General features: G+C 29.1%; 1 protein-coding gene across 2 annotated transcripts; it reads right to left on the bottom strand.

The window, feature by feature from the left end:
- Positions 1-227: 227 nt before the first annotated feature.
- Positions 228-25275, bottom strand: LOC126736553 (odorant receptor Or2-like). Of its 2 annotated transcripts, none has more exons than XM_050440953.1 (8): positions 25180-25275; positions 12405-12613; positions 12106-12345; positions 11519-11837; positions 8282-8381; positions 8137-8229; positions 444-599; positions 228-386 (listed from the first exon to the last, which is right to left on the bottom strand). In XM_050440953.1, exons 2-8 carry the CDS (start codon positions 12610-12612, stop codon positions 345-347), a joined length of 1158 nt encoding a protein of 385 aa, XP_050296910.1. In that variant the 5' UTR covers position 12613; positions 25180-25275; the 3' UTR covers positions 228-344. The 2 variants fall into 2 exon arrangements, with proteins under 2 accessions (XP_050296910.1, XP_050296909.1); XM_050440952.1 differs by lacking the exon at positions 25180-25275 and adding an exon at positions 17687-17714.
- Positions 25276-26102: the final 827 nt, after the last annotated feature.

A 26102-nucleotide genomic window follows, 5' to 3' on the forward strand; every position in this document is an offset into this window, starting at 1 on the left:
CAAAAAAGGGGGGGGGGGGCAGAGAGGTCTGAAGCCGTTTCGAGCCGTTCAACCGAGTTAATTAAAGTAAATAATTGAAACCGGCTAATCCATCAAACTGGAAATAAACTGGAGCGAAACCTGACTGGAAATAAAAAGGAGTCTCCAGTTTCCAGGTTTCCGGCTTACGCACGTCTCGTCTCCTGAGGGATTTTTTTTTTTAGGTTAAATAATACTTTAATGCGGTGTCATCTGCAAACTTCAATATTATTACAAGAAATTTAATATGCTATAAAAATAAACCAATAATGAATTTAAGACTCAAATTACTGCTAATGGTGGTGTCGTGCGAGGAACGTCCTGAACTAAGACATAATGGACACGTATGAGTAAGCCAGCTTCAGGGTCTGAAAACAATTTATTTATTTATGTATTATAAAGGAAGTAGTCGAGGGTTTGCTCACAGAAATGGCGGTATTAATGGACATTTCTCCGAAAGGGCCGATGGTTAAGTACAAGGGGCGTCTCGTCCTTAAAACGGTGATGAAGGCCAATTGATTGGTCGGTTTGGTGTGTTCGTACCAGTTGCTTTCGTAGATTGACATTGCGAGTTTTTCGCTCTGAAAGCAAATAATTTCTTTAATTAGTAAAATAAGTCTTTTGAGCAATTTTTAAAGTGTTTAAAGTCACCTCTTATCTAGGAGGCATTTTAATTTTTATTCAGGTCTTTTAATGATATCTTTATGCTCATATCTCTATATTAATTAAAGTTAGAGGTGTGAATGTTGTTATAAATTTATTAGACATTTGTTTCACAGTTTTTTCTAAAAATATATTATAGAAAATATATTTTAACCAGTTCAAAGTTCTAAAAAAAATTTGAAAAAAGAATTCCAGGGAGAAAATGCTGATGATGCTGAAAAGTTCGAACTGTGGAAATTGGAACACAGCTTCTCCTAATAAATTTATCAGACACCTTTTTAGGCGTTTTTTTCAAAATTGTTTAAAAACTAAATTTACTATTGCTGGAAATGTATTTAAAAAAATTGGAACTTCGAGGGACAGAATGCGTATACCTCTCAAACCAGAAAAGTTAAAGATATGAAAATTAATGCACAGGTTCTCCTAATAAATTCATTAAAGGTTTTTTTGAAAAATATTCAATAGGGAAGATATTAGCCATGGAATAAAAAAAAATCTGAGAAAAAAAATTAAATTTTTAGGGAAGAAAATGCTCATACCTCTAAAACTATGAAAGTTGAAAATTAGAACACAGCTTCTTCTAAATTTATTAGACACTTATTTCAAATTGAGTCATATTAGTCTTGGAAGTTGACAAAAAAAACGAGATTCCAAGGGACAAAGTGCGCATATCTCTAAAACTAATAAAGTTAGAGATTTGTATTTTAATTTATTACACAGCTCCTTCTATTTAAATGCTTGTATTAGGGTTTCTTTTAAAAAATTAAAAACAAATTGAGTTTATAGTCTTGGAAATTGAGAAAAAAATATTTAAAAAAAATGGGATTTTAAGGGACAAAGTGCTCATATCTTTGAAACTGAAAGAGTTAAAAACGTAAAATTTGGAACGTAGTTTTCTTTAATAAATTCATTCGGCACTTATTTCAGTGTTTTTTTTTCAAAATCGTCAAAAAATTTTTTTTTTATTCCTAGAATTTCAAAAAAAAAATCTTTAAAAAAAATGGAAAAAACTTCTAGGAACAAAATGTTATTCTTCTTTATTTATAACTGCTTTAATTAATTATGTTGAAGGAGGTTTTCCCGTTTTAAGAGGTTAAAACGCGAATGGAGGATGCATGCAATAGTGGCATAAAAATTCAATGTTCTAATAAATTTAACTTAAACGTTAACTATAAATTAATTAATTATTTATTTCAGGCATAACTTGAATGAAAGTGCCTGAAATCTTAAGAAATCTACAGCTTGCATTATAAAATAGCTTAAACGTCAACACTATTACTTAATTAATTAAATATTTTAGGCGGTTTTTATATGGCTTTAATTAAGTGCCTGGCGATTTAAAAAAATATACAGTTCAACTGCCTGAAATTGCAAAATAAATTTAACCTGAACGTTAACTATAAATTAATTAATTAATTATTCCTGCCATTTGAGGGATAACTTTAATGAAAGTGCCTGAAATCTACAGTTCGACTGCTTTATAATCAAATTATTTTTAATTATTCTAGATCATTGCAGTTTTTTTTCCCATTTTTCCAGGTAGTTTAAATGTATTTTCATATGATTCATGTTCCTCGAACAAGGCTGTTGTGGCCTTTTTCTTCTAATTTCCAGGCACTGGAAGTAAGTTTTTATTTGTTTTAAGCTTCCGGTATAAATTTTCATTTATTCAAGGCAGCTGGGATCTTTTTCTCCCAGTTTCCAGGCATTTGAAATCGGTTTTCATTTGCTTCACGTTCCCGGGATAAATTTTCATTTATTTCAGCCAGTTGGGGTCTTTTTCAATTTTCTAGGCAACCGAAATGTGTTTTTATATGGCTCAAGTTCTCGTAATAAATTCTCATTAATTCCGGGCCATTATTATTTTTTTAACTAATTTTCCAGGCAGTTGAATTGAGTTTTCACATGATTTAAATTTCTAAAAAAATTTTCGTTTATTCCAGACAGTTGGTGTCTTGTTCTCCTAATTTTCAGGTATTTAAAGTGGTTTTTCATATGTTTTAAGCTCCTAGTATAAATTTTTATTTATTCCAAGTAGTTGGGATCTTTTTCCCTGAAGTTCCCTTGAATAAATGTTCATTTATTTTAGGCAGTTGGAATCTTTTTCTTTCAGTTTTCAGGCATTTAAAGTCGGTTCTCATTTGCTTCAAGTTTCTGGTATAAAATGTCATTGGGTTTTTTGAAAATGGGTTTTTATATCATTTAAGTTCCTGGAATGAATTCTCACTTATTCCAGGGATGTTGGCGTCTTTTTCTCCCAGTTTCCAGGCATATGAACCAAGTTTTCATTTGTTTCAAGCACCTGAAATAAATTTTCGCCTATTCCAGGTAGTTTAGGTCTTTTTTTTTTACAGTTTCCAGGCGTTTGAAATGAGCTTTTATTTATTCAAAGTTTCTAGTATAGTTTTCTTTCAATTGAAATAAGTTTTTAATTTCCGAAATAAATTTTCGTTTATTCCAGGCAGTTGGTGTCTTGTTCTCCTAATTTCCGGGTATTTAAAATGCTTTTTCACGTGTTTCAAGGTTCTGGTTAATATTTTTATTTATTCCAGGCATTTGAGGTATTTCTTTCCTTAAGAAGTTAAAATGGGTCAAAATGGAAAATATGATTCAAGTTATTGAAATAAATTTTTATTTATTCCAGGCAGTTGGGATCTTTTTTAACTTTTTCAGATCGCTTAATTGTCAAATAATTTTTTATTGAAATTTTAACTATTAATTAAACTAGTATATATTTCAGGTGATTGTTATGTAATTTTAATTAAAAGTGCCTGACGATTTAACAAAAAAAAAACCTACAGTTAAAGTGCCTGGAATTGTGAAATAATTTTAAACTATAAATTAATTACTTCAAGACATTTCAATCATAACTTTAATTAGAGTGCCTGAAAAAGTTCACAATTCGACTGCCTGGAATTTTAATTTCTTTTTTAACTTAAACGTTATGGTTACATGAGTTTAATTAAAATTCCAGAAGGCCGTAGTACACTTTGGAAATCACGATATTTGAGAAATATCAAAATATTTTTAAATATTTGCACGTGATTATTATTTATTCCAGGCACCTTAGACGTAATTTTTTTAAATATTTTCCAGATATTTGAAATAATTTTTTCTTTTATTCCATGGTATAATTTTCCAAGTTTTCTAGAGGATTTTGATTCTTTTATGCTTCTAGGTTGTTCTTTTATGACCTTCAAGTAGTTAAGGTAATTTTTTCTTTTATTCCAGGCACTCAATATAATTAATTTTTAATGTTTTTCAGGGATTTGGAATATTTCATTTTTATTTAGCGTTTGAGTAATCTTTCATTTAATTCAATATTCAATTTCATTCCACATTTCAGGCATTTGAATTCATTTATATCGTACGTTTAAGCTCTTTATCCACCAATGTTATGTTTTTTTTTAGTGTAACTTCTCACGTTTTATAGGCATTTGACGTATTTTTTTATGGTCGTTCTCAGGCTTCCGTACTAATTTGTTCTTGCATTAATTTTAATCTTTTATGTCTTTTTACCATTTGATTTTTTTTTTAATTTCAGGCACTTAACTTACGTTTTTAAGGCTTTCCAGAGTTTTTAAATAATTTTCTTTCTTACTCCAGGCATTTGACGTCATTTTTAAATGTCTTGCAGGTATTAAAGATTATTTTTCAATTTTTCCGTCTTACAGAGATTTGAAATTAAATTTCGGGATTCTGCAGTAACTTTTGTAATAAGTTTTTGTCTTTCAAGTATTTGTTGTTTGTTATTCCTGGAATTGAAAATAATTTTAACTTAAATTAATTAATTAATTATTTCAGGCATTTGAGTCATAACTGTAATTCAAGTATTTGACATGGTAAGAAATGTACAGCTCGAGTGCTTGGAATTGTAAAATAATTTTTAATTTAAACGTCAACCATAAACTAATTAATTAATTATTACGGGCATTTGAGGCATAATTAAAGTACTTGAAATGGTAAAAAAATCTACAACTCGACTGCTTGGAATTATAAAATATATTTAACTTACAATATTTATTATTGAATTAATTAAATTTTACATGATTTTAATTAAAAGTCCCTAACATTTAAAAAAATTGTAACTATGATTTTTTAAATCAATTATTCCAGGCATTTGAGTCATAACATTAATTAAATTGTCTGAGGTGGTAACAAGTCTACAGTTCGACTGCCTGGAATTGCAAAATAAATTTAACTTGAACTATAAATTAATTAATTAATTATTTCAGGCATTTGAGACATAAGTTTAATGAATATGCCTGAAATCTACAGTTCGACTGCTTGGAATTATCAAATAATTTTTAACTTAAATTTTAACTATTAATTAAATTAGTAAACATTTCAGGTGATTTTAATAATCGGTGAGTGGAATAACCATATAACTCCAAAAAAAGTGATTTTAAACCAAGATAGCAAAAATGATCTTTAACACTAAATCTATCTGATGGACCGAAAAACGATATAACTTTTGAAACCTATATGCTTTATGATAAGGGGGTAATTTCGCGTTAACTCCAGCTTTTATATCGTTCTTCCACCCAATGTGGGAATATTGCGCGTGAGCTGCTTCAGTCGGTAAGTCTGTCAGTTGCCATCTTGTTTTTTTTCTTGATGTTAGTTAGCAGTCACGAGTCACGGCCAGTTTGCACTGTATTCGATTGATCCTAAATTTTTGAGTGTAAATACCTACTTGCTGATAATTTCACTAAAAATGATAATGTCTAGCAGTAGTAGTAGTGAGAGTTCTAGTACAGATATAGGAAAAAGTAGCCGAAAAAGAAGATGCCCTGATAAATGGAAGCGAAATGAAAGAAAGAAGGCTCGTCTTCTTGGAGAAAAATATATAACTAAAACTGGCAAAATAGTCGACAAAAAGTTTGTCAAAAAGGACTGCGTGCAAGTACAATGAACTCTTAATATTTGCTAGTAATCACGGAATATTTTTATTTAAATCACAGAAAATGTACATTCAAAATTTTTTATACATTCTATTCTACCAACAACATATTAATATAATATAACAACATAACTTATATCGTTAAAACCGAGAGAGTTAGAGATGTGAAAATTGGAACATAGCTTCTCCTAATAAATTCATTGGACACCCATTTTGGCATTTTTTCTACAAATTTTTAAAAATAGAGATATTAGTCTTGGAATTTGATAAAAAAAATATTTAAAAAAATGGAGATTTCATAGAAAAAAGTGCTCATATCTCTAAAATTATCTAAGTTAGATATTTAAAAATTCGAACGCAGCTTCTTCTAATAAATTCATCACATACCTAATTTAGCATTTTTTCCAAATTTTTTATAAATAAATTTATCATCCCTGGAAAATCAAAAAATGCCTTTAAGGAAAATGGAACGTCTAGGGACAAAATGCTCATATTTCTAAAAATATTAAGGCTAGAGATCTGAAAATTTAAACACATCTTCTAATAAATTCATTGAACACCTATTTTTGCGTGTGCACAAATGATCTCTGGATTTGCCAAAAATTAGTTTAAAAAACAAAATTGGGTTTCCTAGTAACAAAATGCTCATAAACTAATAAAGCTAGATTTGTGAAAATTGGAACACAGCTTCTCTTCATAATTTCATTAAATTTCTATTTTAGTGTTTTTTCCAAAGAAAGACAAAAAGTGCAGAAACAATCCCTTGAAACAAAAAACTGACAAAAACTCATTAAAAGGAATTGGAATTCCTAAGTACAAAATGCGCATATTTCTAAAAATGTTTAAGCCAGAAATCTGAAAATTTGAACACAGCTTCTTCTAATAAATTCATTAGACACCTATCTTAGCGTTTTTTTCAAAAAAAATCAAAAGTGCAGAAATTATCCCTAGAATTACGAAGAGATTCTTTAAAATAATACGGTTTTCCTAATAACAAAATGCTCATATCTCAAAAAGTAATAAAGTTATAAATACAAAAATTGGAACACAGCTTCTCTTAACAATTTTATTAGACTTCTATTTTAGTATTTCTTTAAAAAACAATGAAAAGTGCAGAAATAGTCGCTTGAAATTGACAAGAATTCATTAAAAAAAAAATGGAATTCCTAGGGACAAAATGCTAATATTTCTAAAAATGTTAAAGCTAGAGATCTGAAAATTTGAACACAGCTTCTTCTAATAAATTTAATAAATACCTATTTGAGCGTTTTAAAAAAAATCAAAAGTGCAGAAATCATCCCTGGATATTGCTAAATATTCTCTAAAAAATATTGGATTTCCTAATAACAACATGCTTATATCTCACAAACTAATAAAGTTAGGAATATGAAATTTGGAACACAGCTTATCCTAGTAAATTATTTGGACGTTTCTCCAAAAAAAAAATTGAAAATTCAGAAATTATCCCTGGAATTGCGAAAAAATTCTTTAAAAAAATATTAAATTTCCAAAGGACAAAAAGCTTATATCTCAAAAACTAATTAAGATATAGATCTGAAACTTGAAACACGGGTTCTTCTAACAAATTCATTGGACACCTGTTTCAGCGTTTTATTCAAAAAAGACTCAGCCATCAAAAAGGGAAAAAAACAAAAAAACCATTACACCCTTATAAACCCCTCTCCTTTCAAAAACAAATACCCATGAAGTTTTTCCCTGAAGAAAACTTTTACAAACTGATCAATTTTTCCACATTAGAATTTCCAACTTTTCCCCCCTTTTTCCATTCAACTGTACACGGTCTAATTAGGAACTATTAGCGCAGAAATCTCGATCAACCTGTACAGTTTACTTTCCATTAGGTCGCCACGTTCGATTCGTCCGATCAACTGGAAATATGAAACGATTTAATTTGGCTTCAACCGACGATCGGTTATTAATAGAGTTTTCTTTTTTTTTTCGCTAAACCTGAATTTCGTTAATTTCATCACGTGAAAATGGCAGAAACAAGTGTACAATTTGCTTCCCTGTGTTATCTTTTCGAGCCATAGTACATTAGTAACAATTGTACAACTATTTTGTTACAATGGTTGTGGTTCATCAATCATTCTGAGCTTATGACAAAATCATCACAATTTTATCATAAGCTCAGGCTCTAAAATCTGCAATAAAGCTGAATGCTCCCTATTTTTCATAGCTGAAGTTCTTTTTTATAAAAGCATTCCTTACCTTACATTTATAGCAAAAAGGACAATTTTTTTCTAAATTCTGCAATTTTCTGCGATAATTTAATCAAGAGAAAACAACAAAATTGCTTGTATTTATCATTCCAATATCGAACATATACGAGCTACGCTGGGGCGTCCCTCATTCCTATTCAGGACTCATTCCTGGAAAACCGGGATAGTAGTATGTCAGTTTCAGAGCGTAACGGAATATCAGAAAAGTATTTGTCCTATCGCGAGGAGAAATCTTTAAACAGGAATTCTTCTACGGATTTGAGGGATATACGGGGGTAGAATTTTAAAAATTTACCCTCGGCCGTTCTTTACCTGTTGTTTGATCTCGTTGGCGTTCCAGGCCAGGAGACACCATTGAAACGCCAAAATCCCAAAGTAAAATGTGTTAAATATCGCCTTTTTGCCCTTGAAAAAAAAAGTACAATTTTTGAATGATTTTTAAAGAAGTTGTACTTACACTTAAGATTTGTACTAAAATCGAGGCAAGCATGATCGAAGATACCACGTATTCGATCAGTAAGGTGTATCTTAGGGCCTTGTTTAGCTCGGTTGTATGCCTGAAAATTCCAAAAGAAGTTGTACAACATTTTGGACATATACATATTTTTTAAGACAATTTTTATGGGAGTCTACAATATAAAAAATAAATTTTACTTCTTGAATTACGATCTTGAATTTCCTGTCACACTCTATAAAAAGTACAATTTATCTTAAAAGATAAATTATGTAATTGTCATCTATGGACGGGAATGTACAATTTTTGTTGCTAAAAGTTTGGATTTAAAACCCTTGGTGGCCCTATTTACTAAAATATACAATTTTTTACAAGGCTCTTGGTTTTCATACCATTCTGGGTAAAAAGTACAATTTTTTTTATTAGTCCCTGGTTTAAAAATTTACTTTTTCCTTCTAGGTATAATGTTTTTCTAACCATACTTTTTAATGTAACTAGAAAATATAAATGTACTATATTTGAAATTAAAATTATTGTACAATATTGCTTCCTGAAATGATGGATCCAAAGCGGCTATGTCTATTTAAATATAAATTTTTTTTGCTTTGTTTTTATCCTATTTTGAGTAAAAAGTACATTTTTTAACGGCCCAGGATCTAGAATGTGTACTTTTCATGTCCAGTGTTATATTGAGAGAGTCTTAGATGTACCATTTTTTAAGCAACAATTAATGCACAATTTGGCTCTGTAAGAATTTGTATCTACGTCATAGCGGCCATATCTATTAAAATGTACAATTTTTTAACAGCCCTGGGTAAAAAATATGTACTTTTCATGTCTAGGATTCTCTTGTAATTTTTTTAACCAGACTCTTAAATGTACAATTTTGGAAGCTACAATTAATGTACTATTTTGCTACCTAAAATTTTCGGATCTAAAGCTCATGGAAACCCTGTCCACTAAAATGTATGATTTTATCTATTTGGTTTATTTATGCTATTTTGAGTTAAAAGTACAATTTTTTAACGGCACAGGATCTTAGGATTATTTTTTTTTAACCAGTCTCTTAAATGTACAGTTCTTATACCTAAAACTATAAATATACCATTTTTGAGGCCTTAATTATTGTACAATTTAGACTAAGATTTTGGATCAACAAAATGTACAATTTTTTCTCTTTGGTTTTCATACCATTTTAAGTAAAAAGTACAATTTTTTTTTTAACCCAGGGTCTGAAATTCGTTCTTTTTATGACCAAAACTCTACTTTAATATTTGCTAGCTATGCTCCTTAATGTACAGTTCTTACACTTAAAACTATAAATGTACAATTTGGTTACTACTTCCAGGGTTGGGTTGTATTCATTTTTAGCTTGAGTTTTTCATTAAAAAAAAATAGTTAGTCCCTTAAATGTACAATTTATCTGCTAAAAAATCTAAATATACAATTTTCTTCTACTTCCAGGGTTGGGTTGGATTCATTTTTTGATTGAATTTTTAATTAAAGGAAAAATATCAGATAATTAAATGTACAATTTTTCTAATAAAAAATGTAAATGTAAATTTTCTTGTACTTCCAGGGTTGGGTCGGGTTCATTTTTTGATTGAATTTTTAATTAAAGAAAAAATATCAGTTAATTAAATGTACAATTTTTCTATTAAAAAATGTGAATGTAAATTTTCTTGTACTTCCAGGGTTGGGTTGGATTCATTTTTTGATTGAATTTTTAATTAAAGAAAAAATATCAGTTAATTAAATGTACAATTTTTCTATTAAAAAATGTGAATGTAAATTTTCTTGTAGTTCCAGGGTTGGGTTTAGTTCATTTTTTGATTGAATTTTTAATTAAAGAAAAAATATCAGTTAATTAAATGTACAATTTTTCTATTAAAAAATGTAAATGTAAATTTTCTTGTACTTCCAGGGTTGGGTTGGATTCATTTTTTGATTGAATTTTTAATTAAAGAAAAAATATCAGTTAATTAAATGTACAATTTTTCTATTAAAAAATCTAAATGTAAATTTTCTTGTACTTCCAGGGTTGGGTTGGATTCATTTTTTGATATAATTTTTAATTAAAGAAAAAATATCAGTTAATTAAATGTACAATTTTTCTATTAAAAAATGTAAATGTAAATTTTCTTGTACTTCCAGGGTTGGGTTGGATTCATTTTTTGATTGAATTTTTAATTAAAGAAAAAATATCAGTTAATTAAATGTACAATTTTTCTAATAAAAAATGTGAATGTAAATTTTCTTGTACTTCCAGGGTTGGGTTGGATTCATTTTTTGATTGAATTTTTAATTAAAGAAAAAATATCAGTTAATTAAATGTACAATTTTTCTATTAAAAAATGTAAATGTAAATTTTCTTGTACTTCCAGGGTTGGGTTGGATTCATTTTTTGATTGAATTTTTAATTAAAGAAAAAATATCAGTTACTTAAATGTACATTTTTTTTTAAATTAGGTCTTTTTTAAAATTTTGTTTGCCGCCATTTCACGTAAATTGTACAATTTATTTTTTCATTTAACTTAGGGTTGGGCTGTGTTTATTTTCTTACCTCAGCTCTAGAGTTTACACAAAAATCAATCTCTTAAATGTACAATTATTGTACTGAAAACTATAAAGGTACAAATTTCTTATCTAAGATCCTGGATTTAAGGTTTGTTACTACTTTCAATAAATGTACAATTTTTGCTTTAATTAAGTAATTATTTAATTTTTTTTGTCCAAGATATAAAGCCCTTCGATCCCATTTGTGACATAAATTGTACAATTTATTTTTTTTTTCAATCTAGAATATAATAAAATTGTTATTTACTTCCATAAAATAATTTTTAAAAAATAAAGGACGTCATAGGTGTACAATTTTTTTGCGGAAATGTATAAATGTACAATTTTCTTGCCTGGAATATTAAATTAAAAACTCTGATATTTCTGCTATCTATAATAAATTGTACAATTTTCATAAGTTTCAAAATACAAATTTAGCATGGGAATTTTATTGTATAAAGGCATGTGGTATTAGGAACCTATACTATTCAGTGTGCCTCAAATTTACAATTTTTCTCTTAGTACCTTAAATTTACGACTATTTGCTCTCACTTGAAAAGTACAATTTTTTTATGACCACAGAGACACACCATTCCGATTTAATATTGTACAATTTTCTATATAATCACTTGGACCTTTAAAGCCAGTGTGCCCAATATATTTCTACAATTCCAATATACTTACACAATAACTTCCTGGTACCTCTTAGCACACCTCTTAAAATCCTCATAAGCCGTCTCCTTACCACTCCCAACGCTCCTAAAATTGTACTGTAAAATCTTTAAGTCAGCAGCTATTTGAATCATCATAGTATTCAACAGAGACTGTAGACAGCTATTGTACAAATCCGAAAACAGTATCGAAAAAAACTCGTAAAATATCACCAAACCGTAATATTCCTCTTGATCGAACGGATACCATAGTAGTACGTGTAAAGGCTTCAACTCCTTCACGGTATAATTCAAAGTTAAATCCTTCGATGGTTTAAAATAGTCGAAGGACCCTGAAATTGTACAAAATTCATCGCACATGCACGAAACATTTCGTTTATTGGACACTAAAGTTGTCTGAGTTGATTTAGCAATAAAGTTAACTTAGGGCTTGATGAGAATGACAAGGAGCCAGAGATAGCCAAAGGGGGGGAGTAAGTTAGAAACTGCCCTTTACGTGAATTTCATTTTAGATGAGGAGGGTTCGTTTTTTAGGTTACGAGGGAGGGATGAAAAGAGTTCAATTGTACAGTTGGGAATGTACTTTTAATTGATACTTACCACCAACAGTCAAGAATAAGCCCACAAAGAAGGACCAAGCGGTTAAGGATATATTGATGATCAAAGCGTACCGAAAATATCCCGAATAAATTTTTTGCGAAAAACCATTTTCATCATTTAGTAAAGTGTTTTTCTTCTTGATGGCATTATCGAGGACTTCTGTCATTTGTTTTCTGCGACACAGCGCCATCTTTATTGCTAGCAGAAATACGATTATTATCATGGAGGCCGATTCAACCACTAAAAAACAAAACAAATTAAAGTACAGTTATTTTTTTTTATATAGATTTAGTGCAAACCTTTTTCGATAGAGTCCCCGCCTAAAAGCTCAATAAACTTGATGGAAAATGAGACGTGGCTCGTATGGTAGGCTACGAACATAATTATCGAGTAAACTTTGTAAAATTTCTTTTTTAACTCTGAGGATCCCACTAATTCCAGTTCCCACGTGCCGGCCGTTATCATCAGCAATTTGGGAATTAGAAACAAGTCTTTGCTGGTTTTCATGCTGAAATTAACAAACAAAATCTTGGTGAAATTATTTTTAAAAATCGCTGTAGGATCTGGACAAGTGGATTTTCCTTTCAAATTTCATCGAAAAACTCGTTTTCTTTTATCTTATCTTTGGTCGAATTTGCGGTCAAATAAGCAGCACCAAAATATATTTGTTTTAATTTTCCATTTTCTTATAAGGGAATTTTTTTATTCAAAATGTTCTTATTACGATTATCTTTACTATACAAACTGGCAAAATTGATTTGCCCTTCAAATCGCACCGAAAAACTCGTTTTCTTTTATTTTATCTTTGGCCGATCCCGCGGTCGAATAAGCAGCACCAATCTTCTTTTTTAATTCATCATTGTTTCTAAGGGACTTTTTAACGACATTTTTATCTGAATTTAATTCAAAATGTTCAAATTAATATTATCTTAACTGTCGAAACTGGCATAATGGATTTTCCTTTGAAATTTTCTCAAAAAAATCTGTTTTCTTTTATTTTATTCTTGGCCGACTTGGCGGTCGAATAATCAGCACCAATAATTTATTTTTTAATTTTCTTTTCATTTCCAAGGCAATTTGCTTTATGAATTTAATTTGAAATGTTGAAATTAACCCGTAACCAAACAATGTCTATTATAGAAACAAGGCCATCTAAAATAAATACAAACGTTAATTTAATTTGCCTACATCTAGTGAACATTTAATCACTACTGTCATTTTTTGACAGTTTGGCACCACGTGGTGCTGTAAACCAAACGTGGTGAACCAAATGTCCCTAAATTTCTTACAATTTCCTGTATATTTTAAAAATCTAATACTAACGTAAATTATGATAAAATCCTTGGAGAGTATAGAATTTCCAAGTGCCCGGGGGCGATTTTTCAAAGTTTCACCCTTCTAATCTAATATACAATATCTAATACACTTAAAAGCCGCCCTTTAATAATTAATAAACCCAATTGACGGTGCTGTCCGACACCTTACAAAGTACAAGGGGCACTTAAAATGCATCGAAAAGTTTTCCCTCTCTCGGTTTTTAGTTTTAAAACGAATTACTTTCTGGGGGTTTTTCTTTTTTGTAAATTTTCCCCCTCCGAGGGATTTTCGTTTCCTGGTCTTGTCTGATAACTTCGCCTTCGTTTGGCTTATGCATAAAATTATCCTAATAGAATTAATGAGCACGAGTTTAACGAGATTTGGAAATTTAATTAATTTTGGGGGAAAAATTGATACCTTGGTGGCGGGAAATATTTCATAACTCAAAAAGTTTCATTAGAAACTCTTTATGGCCTGAACGAAGTTACAAGAGAAATATTTGCTGAATATTTTGACGTTTATTGCGCTAAGATAGCCTCAGTGGTTTTTGAGTAATCGGCTTTTTGAGGCAAGAATGACCTCTAAAAGCAAGTTTACTTGACATGGCAGTAAAAAAACTCGATAACTCAAAAAATTTGAGTAGGAACCCTTTATAGTCTTAACAAAATTCAAAAGAAACATTTATTGAGTATTTTACCGTTTATTGCATCAAGGTGCATTAAGTAGTCTCAAAGTAATGGCAACTATGGTAACTGTCTCTTGACTGCCTCGATTCTCGGTAACTAAAAATTTCAATACTGATTTTCTTAAAAACTACTATAGTTCTCAAAAAAACCTAAAGAGCTTTTTTATAGCGAATGTCCCAATTTACAATATTGGTAACTAATAATTTTTTCAATAAAATTATTATTTTTCAAGTTATGAAGGAAATAAAAACAAAAATTAACAAGATTTTATCACCTCCCTCCCCAGTAAGGCAAGAAAGCAGTTTTATTACTTCCCCCGGTAATTTCCTCAACATGGCAGGGTCGTTTGAGTGTCTAATTAACTAATTTTATAAAAAAAAAATTAAAGTGGTATACGGGGATTTACAGTTAATAAAACTCACCCTTTTTACAGAAGTGTTCTTTTATTACCCTCCCTTTAACATCTCATGCCTGATTATTCACTTTTACCCTAAAACAGTCACGAATTTATTGCCAATAAAATTGTAGACAAAAAAGTAATTTATGTGGTAACACCGTTTAAGATTGCGTAAGGTCTTGAGGGAGTGGTACCATAAAAACGCCTTAAAAATGTTAAATAACTCCCTTTCTATTTAATTTTTCAGTAGGTTATTAGAAAATGACCCTTCAAACAATGTTTGTGGGATCATTTGTGGGTAAAACTTTATAACTTAAAAAGTTTTTATAGAAACTCTGTGCAAAGTTTACCTAGAAATATTTACTGAGTATTTTACAGTTTATTTCATCGCAATCTCTTTAATGGTTTTTGAGTTATAGGTTAAAATGTGCTTTGACTAGCCATAAATCTTGGCAACTAAGAAATTCAAAATCGATTTTCTCAAAAACTATTATAGCTATCAAAAAAACATAAGAAAGCTTTTTTATAAAGAAAATTCTGCACTACAAAATTGATAATTATAATTTTTTTCATACGAATCATATTTTTCAAGTTAGAGAGGAAATAAAAATTTAAAAAAATAATTAAAAAGTGGCTAATAATAAATATTTAATTGAATCCCAGAGAGGCATCTAAATCCTAAAATAGCGCCTTAATTAGTCATTTAATTAAAGAATTGGATTTTTTTGGGAGAATGACCCTTCGAGCAAGTCTTGGGTCAACATGTGTGAAAAACTCTATAACTTAAAAAGTTTTCATGGAAACTCTTTCCACCCTTAATAAAGTTTACTCACAAATATCTACTGACTATTTTACAGTTTATTTCGTTGCAATATCTCTAATGGTTTTTATGTTATGAGCCAAAATGTAGCTTGACTGGCCATAAATCTTGGCAACTTACAGGTTCAAAATTTATTTTTTCAAAAAATATTACAGTTATCAAAAAAATGCTTAAGAGCTTTTTTATAGAAAAAATTCCGGTGTACAATATTGGTAAGTATAATTTTTTGCATACGATTAATACTTTTCAAGTTATAGAAAAAATAAGAATGAAAAAAAAAACGAGATGACTAATAATAAAAATCTAGTTGTCCTCCCAGTAAGGCATACTACACTATAATGGCCCTTTAATTAGTAGTTTAATGTAATAATTCAATTTTTTTGGAGAATGACCCGTCTAATTGAAGTGTTAAGTCAATTTGTGTGAAAAACCTTATAACTCTAAAAGTTTTCATGGAAACTCTGCACCCTTACTAAAGTTTACTCAGAAATATTTATTGAGTATTCCGCAATTTATTTCGTTGCAATATCTTCAACGGTTTTCGAGTTATGAGCCAAAATGTGCGTTGACTGGCCATAAATCTTGGCAACCAGAGTTTCAAACTTGATTTTCTCAAAAACTATTATAGTTATCAAAAAAACACTAAATAACTTTTTTATAGAAAAACTTCCGGTGTACAATATTGGTAAATACAATTTTTTTCATACGATTAATATTTTTCAAGTTATGAAGGAAATAACAATAAAAAAAATATCAGTAATAATACAAAATTTAATTCCTCCCTTGTAGGCTATTCTGCCATATAATAGTCCTTTAATTAGTCGTTTAATTGAAGAAAGCGCACTTTTTTGAAGAATGACCCTTCAAGTAAACTTCTTGAGACCATTCGTGTAAAAAACTGTATAACTTAAAAAGTTTTCATGGAAACTTTTTGCACCTTAATCAAAGTTTACTCAGAAATATTTGCCGAGTATTTTACAGTTTATTTTATTGCAATATTTTTGATGGTTTTTGAGTTATGAGCCTAAACGTGCCTTGACTAGCCATAAATCTTGGCAACTCAGAATTTCAAAATCGATTTTCTCAAAAACTATTATAGTTATCAAAAAAACGCAAAAAAGCTTTTTTATAGAAAAATGTCCGGTCCACAATATTGGTAAATACAATTTTTTCATGAGATTAATATTTTTCAAGTTATGAGGGAAATAACAATGAAGAAAAATATTACAAGACGAGTAATAATACAAAATTTCATTGCTCACTAGTAGGGTATTCTACCATATATTAGTCGTTTAATTGAAGGAAGCGCTATTTTTTTGAAGAATGACCCTTCAAGTAAACTTCTTGAGACCATTCGTGTAAAAAACTGTATAACTTAAAAAGTTTTCATGGAAACTCTTTGCACCTTAATCAAAGTTTACTCAGAAATATTTGCCGAGTATTTTACAGTTTATTTTATTGCAATATTTTTGATGGTTTTTGAGTTATGAGCCAAAACGTGCCTTGACTAGCCATAAATCTTGGCAACTGAGAATTTCAAAATCAATTTTCTCAAAAACTATTATAGTTATCAAAAAAACGCAAGAAAGCTTTTTTATAGAGAAACTTCCGGTATACAATATTGGTAAATATAATTTTTTTTCATACGATTATTATTTTTTAAGTTATGAAGGAAATAACAATAAAAAAATATTAAAAGATCAGTAATAATACAAAATTTAATCCCTCCCTTGTAAGGTATTCTGTAATATAATAGTCCTTTAATTAGTCGTTTAATTGAAAGAAGCGCTATTTTTTGAAGAATGACCCTTGAAGTAAAATTCTTGAGATCATTCGTGTAAAAAACTGTATAACTTAAATTATTTCATTGCAATATCTTTAACCGTTTTTGAGTTATGGACCAAAATGTGCCTTGACTAGCCATAAATCTTGGCAACTCAGAGTTTCAAACTTGATTTTCTCAAAAACTATTATAGTTATCAAAAAAACACAAAAAAGCTTTTTTATAGAGAAACTTCCGGTGTACAATACTGATTAGTATAATTTTTTTTCATACAACTAATATTTTTCAAGTTATGGAGAAAATAAAAATAACAAGGTTTCCCTGTAAGGCATACTGCCGTAAAACAGTTACGAATTTTTTATCAGTAAATAAAAAAAGTTTATGTGTGGTTCCACTCTTTAAGATTGAGGGGCGGTACCATATAAATGACAAAAAATGTCAAATAACTCGCTTCCTCTTGGATTTTCGAGAAAAATTATAATAAGCTTTTTTATAGGCATTTTAATTTTCTATAAGATGCATAAATAATAAAATACAATTTTTTATATTTAGTACAATAAACAATAAATAAAGCTTACCTGTAATACACTTCCAGCTTGTGCTTACTTACGCAACTAGGACGAAATATATTTGTTTTTTCTTTAACTTTTGTCTACTTGATCTTATTCCATAAAACTTTTATTAGGGACATATTGCTTTAACGTTTTACGTTAAAAAAAAAGTCAATAAGTACCTACTGCTTTATCCCTTAAGGGTTTAAAATCGTATAACCCTTTATTACTTTTGCCCTCCAAGATTTTCAATTTCCTATATATATCAAAAAGTACCATTTAAAATTTTACACGGGGTCATAACCGTTTATATGAACCATTAAACTGTTTAGAGAAAATTAAAGGTTTCACCTTAAAAACCCACACTTTAAATAATAAAACTTTTACCGTCCATTAAGCGGGGGTTTTATTAATGATAATGTGCCATTTAATTTATATATATTTTAAGGGTTAACCGTGGAAACTCTTTACAACCCTTTAAAAAAATAATTGAACGACTTTCTGGAAATTGCTTGATATACGCCCAATTACAATGACTATAATTTGCTAGTGTGGCCACGCCCATGTTTTTACTCTACATAATACATATTTATGTATATCCGTATGTATGTATATAAAACGTTATTTTCGAGGAAACTCGTGCGATAAATTATAGTTTTCATTCTTTCCCTTGTTGGCCCGTATAGAACGTATGTAATTTATAAAAATAGGAAAAAGGCTTTTCGATTTGTTTTGGGGAAAATTGTTTCGAATGTGTGAGAAAATTGCAATTTTGAAGAATCGCTACGTGTGAGGGATTGAGCGAGTGCATGAGAGAAATTTCCACTATAATGAAACTATTTTGTATAATAAAGCTCTTGTAGGAAATATGGTGTTGATGGAAACTTATGGCCCATAAAAAACGTCTTTGAGTAAGTTCAGTTATTTTAGCGGTTAAAGTTCTTGCTAATACATCATCGAGTACATTCAGGTTAGTAGCAATGACAATTAAAAATAAATAAACAAACTGACCGACTGACGAGGAGAACATTTAATTCTAGATGGCGTCATAACCACCATACCACTGTCAGATTATTGACAAACTGATGAATTTTGAGTGGAAACTGTCGATTTGTTCACCCTGGATTTATAATAATTTTATTTTGTTTATTTATTTTTTTTTAAATTTAATTCGTTAAGTCAAAATTAATTAATTTATTATTCCAGGCATTTGTGGCATAAACATATTAATGTTTTAAAGTCCAGGCCCTTAAGTCGTTATGTTTTAGAAAATTAGGAACGTGAACCTGAACGGTTTTCTGAATCTAGGCAATTAAGTCGTGGATTTTTAATGATTTCAGGCAGGTGAGTTCGTGATTTTTTTTTAATTTTAGGTATTTGATAGGAATTAAATAATTTATAATTCCAGGCAGTTGAGCAATATTGTTTTAAAATTAGGACGCTAAATTATTTTCTAAAACTTGGTAGTTAAAGCATGGATTTTTTAAAATATCAGGCAGTTGAATCTAAATTATTTTTCTGATATTTCAGGCAGATTATTTAATGTTTTAGCCAGTTACAGTTTTCAGGTATATATTTGGTGATTTCAGGCAGGTGAGTCCAAAATTATTTTTTTTTTTTAATTTTAGGCACTCGATATGGATTAAATAAATTATAGTTCCAGGCAGTTGAGCAATAATCTCTTAAAATTAGGACGCTAAATTATTTTCTAAAACTTGGTAGTTAAACCATGGATTTTTCAAAATATCAGGCAGTCGAATCTAAATAATTTTTTTTGAAATTTCAGGCAGATTATTTATTGTTTTAGCCAGTTACAGTTTTTCAGGTATATATTTGATGATTTCACGCACGTGAGTCCAAAATTATTTTTTTTTTAAATTTTAAGTACTTGATAGGGATTAAATAATCTATAATTCCAGGCAGTTGAGCAATCATCTTTTAAAATTAGGACGCTAAATTATTTTCTAAAACTTGGTAGTTAAAGCATGGATTTTTTAAAATATCAGGCAGTTGAATCTAAATTATTTTTTTGATATTTTAGGCAGATTATTCAGTGTTTTAGCCAGTTACTCAGTGATTTCAGGCAGGTGTGCTAGAAATAATTTTTTTTTAATTTTAGATACTTAATAGGGTGATTATATTAATTAAGTGATTTATAATTACAGGCAGTTGAATAATCACGTTTTTAAAAATCGAGAACTTCTTCGACTATCCTTCGATCCATGGTCAATTATAGAAAATCACAATAAATTGCCTTATAAAAGTAAGAAACAAATTGTTTGGAAAAAAAATATAATTTTATTTATTACAGGTAATTTATGATAATTTTTTTGTTTCTTCGCGGCACTATTGTTAATTCTCAACTGCCTGGAATAAATAAAAATTTGGAAAGCTATTTATGATCACTTTTCTTTTTCTCAAAAATATTTTATAATCATTTTCATTAATTTGTTCAAGGCAATTTGTAGTTATTTTAATTAAATTTGCTTTTTAACTGCCTGGAATAAATAAAATTAAGTTTTATTCGTTCCAGGTATTTAATTAACTTTCTAAGCTTTTTTTTATTCCATTTCTATATTTTTCTTTCTTCCAGGAGTTTTTTTATGATCAATATTTGCTTTTCTCAATTTTTTTTTTACAATTTCCCCATAATTGTTTGTCTTTTACAGAGAAATTTATGGTCGTTTTTTAACTTTTTTAGGAAATTATTGTGATTTTATGGTAATTACCTAATTGTTATTTTTTGTCGTTTTCAAATAATTTATAGTCATTTATGTGCTTTTTTGCAAACAATTTAGGTGATTTTACTTCAATAAAATACTAAGAATTGGCTAGAAAATGCAGGAAATTACTAATAAATTTTATGAAAAAACAATAAAAATGTACTTGAAAATTTTTTCACCTAAAAAAATTATTCAATTACCTGGAAAAAGATCTTTCTTAAACCTGCTTGGAAAAAACCTAATTTTTTTTATTCTATGCAGTTAAGAAGCAAAAGTAATTGAAATGGCTGGAAAATGCAAACAATTACTATAAGTTGCCTAAAAAAGACAAAACGTTACTACAAATTTCCTGTACAAAAATTAAAATAAAAAATGCCTGAAAATAGCAAAAAATTGCCTGAAAAAAATTTATAAATGACGGTTAATGTGCCTGGTAAAGGTGAAAAATGTACCTATTTGATGACTTAGAAAATTTCTTATTCCACGTATCTGAGTAATTTTAATAGGTTTAGCTGAAAAAAATTTAAAAAAATATATTTTAAATTGCCTAGAAAAAGTCTATAAATGACATATAAATTATCTGAAAAAATTTAAAAAACCACCATTAATTTCTCTGGAAAAGGTAAGACATTACTATAAATTTCTTAAAAGAAAATGCATATAATATGCCTGGAAAATATAGTCTAATCACGGTTAAAATCATTTTTTTTTCCTGCATGAAAGAATCCAATTTTATTTTGAGAGAAAAAAAATCATAGAAATGCCTGAAAATAAGAAAAAAAATATTATTGATTGCTAAATTGCCTGAAATCAATATAAAGCTGCCTGACAAATCATGGAAAAATTATTTTTAATTATATTTAAAATTGTTATTTATTCCAGATAGTTGAGGAATAAAGTTAATTCATTTGTCTGTAAAAGGGAAAAAATGACTATAAATTCCCATAAAAAATACTAAAATAAAAAAAAATTTTTTTTGTTAATAATTTTGGTTCTTGCGTGCGTAGAGTAAAAAAAAGTAGGTTTTAAAAGGAATTTTTTTCCTATAATTAAATGATAATTTTCCTCTACTATCTGGAATAAATAACAATTATAATTTTCCAAGTTATTTATAATTAGGATTTAATTTTTCCAGGATTTTTCAGGCAATTTAGCAATCGATGATATTTTTTTTCTTATTTCCAGGTATTTCTATAATTTTTTTTTCTCAAAATAAAATAAAAGTGAATTCTTTCATGCACGTTCTATAAAAAAAAAAATTTTTTTAGGCAATTTTTCTTTAAAAAAAAAATAAATTCAACCGTGATTAAACGATATTTTCCAGTCATATTATATGCAGTTTCTTTTAAGAAATTTATAGTAATGTCTTACCTGTTCCAGAGAAATTAATGGAGATTTTTTATTTTTTTTTAGATAACTTATCTGTCATTTATAGACTTTTTCTAAACAATTTAAAATATTTTTTTTAGTTTTTTCCAGCTAAACCTATTAAGCCGCGTTGACACGGGTCAAGTGAACTGATCATGTCAAATGAATTCATATGAAATGATGATATAAAGAGGTTTAAATTTTTCATTTGCTTTGAAGTTATTTCAGTTGAATAAAACATGGGGTCTAGAACAGAAATGAATCGCATTGTTTTGGAAACTGTGGTAGTTATAGCAAATGAATTAAAACAATCAATCCAGAATACAAAAAATCAACGAAAAAGAAGAGTTTGGTGTAGGGAATGGATTAAACGACGAAGTCTTCTAGGGCCATCCTTTAAATTAGGATTATCCTCCTGGGACCCGGACATGTTTTTGTTAAGTTAGGGTTGTGAGGCTTGAACTTTTTTTATTTTTTTTCTTACTTTGACAGATACATGACGTCCATTAAAATGGACATTGGGTCTTAACCTAAACAAAAATTCCTAATATATAATTTTTTTTTCAATAACATCAGTCTAGACCTATGAAAGCGCAGCAAAATAAATGTAAACTTAAGTTTATTTGCTATGGAACTCCATGAAACAGTTTCTGTTGCCAGTAATGCACAAAAATGTGTTGCATGTATTACAAAAAAACTTGTTTTTTTTTTGGCACAAGAGTCATTTTTACATCTAACTGAATTTTTTAAGTCAATTAGATGTAAAAATGACTCTTGTGCCAAAAAGTGTAGTAGATGTGGAGGACTTGGATAGGGAACAGGTTATACCCGGATCATGGGGGACTTTTCCAAAAGCAACAATTCCACTAGGCCGGCAAGGCACTAATAATTATTCAGAACGTGCTTCAAAGATTCGCGACAGTTATGCTAATTATTTTAGTACTACTGGTTCAGTGCCATGGCAGATGAATATGATTGTATGATAATCTGATTATATTTTTCAAGCTGATTCATTTGACTTTTACTTACCAAATTATCATGCGTTTCACGTAAAACAACTGTATTTCGTAGTAAATCATCAGTAATTTTGAACGATCCACAAGTAGGTGTATATAGGTCGTCAGTTATGCTCCACTCTTCATAGATGAGTTAATTTTTCTTACTTCGGCAGAGTATGTTGTTCGAATTGTTTTAATTCGTATTTTTTTCGGTGATAACATTTGTAATTGCAGCTGCCCGCTTATCTCTATTTTTATAATCTAAACATTTACAGTCCCACAAACATGGATATTTTTGGTAACATTTATGGATTTCTCTTCCGTCCAACGTGACGCGGACATTTTGTTTTCTTCGACATGAACCAAAAAGTTGAACCAGATTCAATTCGCGAGTTATTCATCTGAAATCAAGCATGCCAAATGAATTGTCGGTTTACACGTTCAAATAACGTTCATTTCATATGAATTTATTTGACATGATCAGTTCACTTGACCCGTGTCAACGCGGCTTTAAAGTTACTCACATGCGTGAAATAGGGATTTTTCTAAGCCATCAAATAGGTACATTTTTCACCTTTACCACGCACATTAACAGTCATTTATCAATTTTTTTCAGGCAATTCTTTCCTAATTCCAGGTAAATTTATGGGCATTTTTTATTTTTGTACAGGAAATTTGTAGTAACGTTTTGTCTTTTTTAGGCAACTTGTAGTAATTGTTTACATTTTCCAGGCATTTCAATTAGTTTTGCTTCTTAACTGCATAGAATTAAAAAAAATTAGATTTTTTCCAAGCAGGTTTAAGAAAGAGTTTTATTCCAGGTTGAATAAATTTTTTCTCTCAACTAGGTGACATAAATAATTTTTTTAATTTTTCCAGGCAGTTTATAATTAATATTTGCCTTTTCCATGTAATTTATAGACTTTTCTTGCTTTTTTTAGTCAACTTTTCGTAAATTTTCAGGTAATTTATTGCCTTTTTTGAACAATTTTTATTGTTTTTTCATTACATTTATTAGTAATTTCCTGAATTTTCCAGCCAATTTTTAGTATTTTATTGAGGTAAAACAACCTAAATTGTTTGCAAAAAAGCACATAAATGACTATAAATTATCTAAAAACGACAAAAAATAACAATTAAGTAATTACCATAAAATTACAATAATTTCCTAAAAAAGTTAAAAAACGACCATAAATTTCTCTGTAAAAGCGAAAAAATTATGGGGAAATTGTACAAAAAAAATTTAGTAAAGCAATCATAAGAAAACTCCTGGAAGAAAGAAAAATATAGAAATAGCATAAAAAAAGCTTATAAACTTAATTAATTACCTGGAACAAAAAAAACTTAATTTTATTTATTTCAGGCAGTCGAAGAGCAAATTTAATTGAATTGCCTGGAAATGGCAAAAAATAACTACAAATTGCCTTGAAAAATTTAATTAAAATGACTGTAAAATATGCCTGAGAAAAAGCAAAAATTAAGTTCTAGTTTAAAAAAATCCAAATTTTTATTTATTCCAGGCAGTTGAGAATTATCATTAATTGAAGTGCCTCGAAGAAACAAAAAAATTATCATAAATTACCTGAAAAGTGCAAATAATTACGATGAATTTCCTGGAAAAGACAAGAAATTGATATAATTTTTTTGGGAAAAGCAAATATTAATCATAAATAGTTCGGAAAGAAAAACTCGTTAAAATGCCTTTTTAATGAATGGACGATATTTTTGCCTCTCTCCAATCTGCAGGAATAAAATCCCCATTTAGGTATTGGTTATTGATACGCCAAGTGAATTGTTTAAATTGTTGAAAGTACGAAGCTAATAATATATACTTACTACCAAAAATTTTCACTTCCTTCAACTTCCTTAGATTACTTATATTTACCCTTTAAGTACACATTTTTATTTATTTAAAAAAAAACGATTTATTTTTCTTAATCTACAAAGAAAACACCCTTAAATTATGAAAAAATCAACACGAACCCCCTGGTAAATATTTGCCCATTAAATTTGAAAATCTTCAACAAACTAGCGGGCGTTAGAATGAAGGGACTAAACTCCCCAAAAGAAACATCCATGTTCCTATGTAAACTCTCCCGACAAATACGAATCAAAAAAAAAAACGTTAACAACAAACCAATTTAGTGAGGAGCATGTCTCCAGAAAAAAAAAGGAATTCAAAGTTCAATTTAAAGGGGAATTGAAAGTTAAGCTTTATCCATTGTATTAAGCTTTCCGCTGCCATACAGAACGTTGTTCGTTCTATTTGAATAAAACAGTATTACCGAGGTTCACGGATCCCGGTTTGTTTGCTAAAACGCTTATGGCTAATGGAGATCTGCTACTGTTACATATCAATTTTATTTTTTTGCGTTTTTTCTGATGGCGAGGTTTAAATGTACATTATCTTAAAAGTGCTGAATGATCTCACCGCTTAAAATCTGTATTAAGTTGTACCTGGATGGCGTCAAAGTCAAATATTGATAAAGTCGACCTTTAGCATCTCACTGGCTAAAATTTGCAATGCATTCCACTATATATAGAGTTTCGATAACATTTACTACTCAAAGGGCTCTTATTACCTCTATATATATTTGGTGTTATCAGGTTCACTGTATGACTGCATGTAAGATAATAGGGCGCCTTTATATAGGGTACATATAATATTATATAATAGATTTAAATACGTGGGTTGTAAACGGCTATTTGCCGTAATATGCAATTTAATATCCTTTGTTCTAAGAGGATCCCAACTTAATTTCAGACTATTTCGTATATATATGCATTTAACCAATTTAAATCCTGCATTTGTACGATGTTAAATTTATGAAATAATTTTGTGGGTGGAGTTACTTTAAATTGTCTACTGTCTTGAAAATTTTCGTCATGTAGTTGAGTTATTTTATTCCTTAACTGCCTGGAATAAGTAAAATAATTATTTTCGTCCAGGCAGTTATAGAATTTCATAATAAAGAGTAACGGTTTAACATTGCAACTTCCCTGAGGAACTTTAGAGGTTGCAATGTAATGATTTACCAAATTTAAGTTGTTGTGTACGTAAAAGGCATGAAACAAAACATTTTGGACAATTAGAATGTCATGGTCAACCAGGTCAAACGCTTTGGCACAGTCTGTATATATTGTGTCAAGTAGTGTTGCATTATTTACTGTATCAAAAGCTTCTATGGTAAATTGGTGCAAATTTGAATCTGTAGACTTTCCAGCAAGTAAACCATGTTGTTCATCATAAATTTTATCATTGGTAAGACCCTCATAAATGATACTTTAAAATAATTTAGCAAGAGTATTGATTATGCTTTCAATATTTTTTTGCGATCCATTTTTAAAAATAGG

Source organism: Anthonomus grandis, chromosome 5 (genome assembly GCF_022605725.1).
Source record: "Anthonomus grandis grandis chromosome 5, icAntGran1.3, whole genome shotgun sequence".
NCBI classification, from domain to species: domain Eukaryota; kingdom Metazoa; phylum Arthropoda; class Insecta; order Coleoptera; family Curculionidae; genus Anthonomus; species Anthonomus grandis.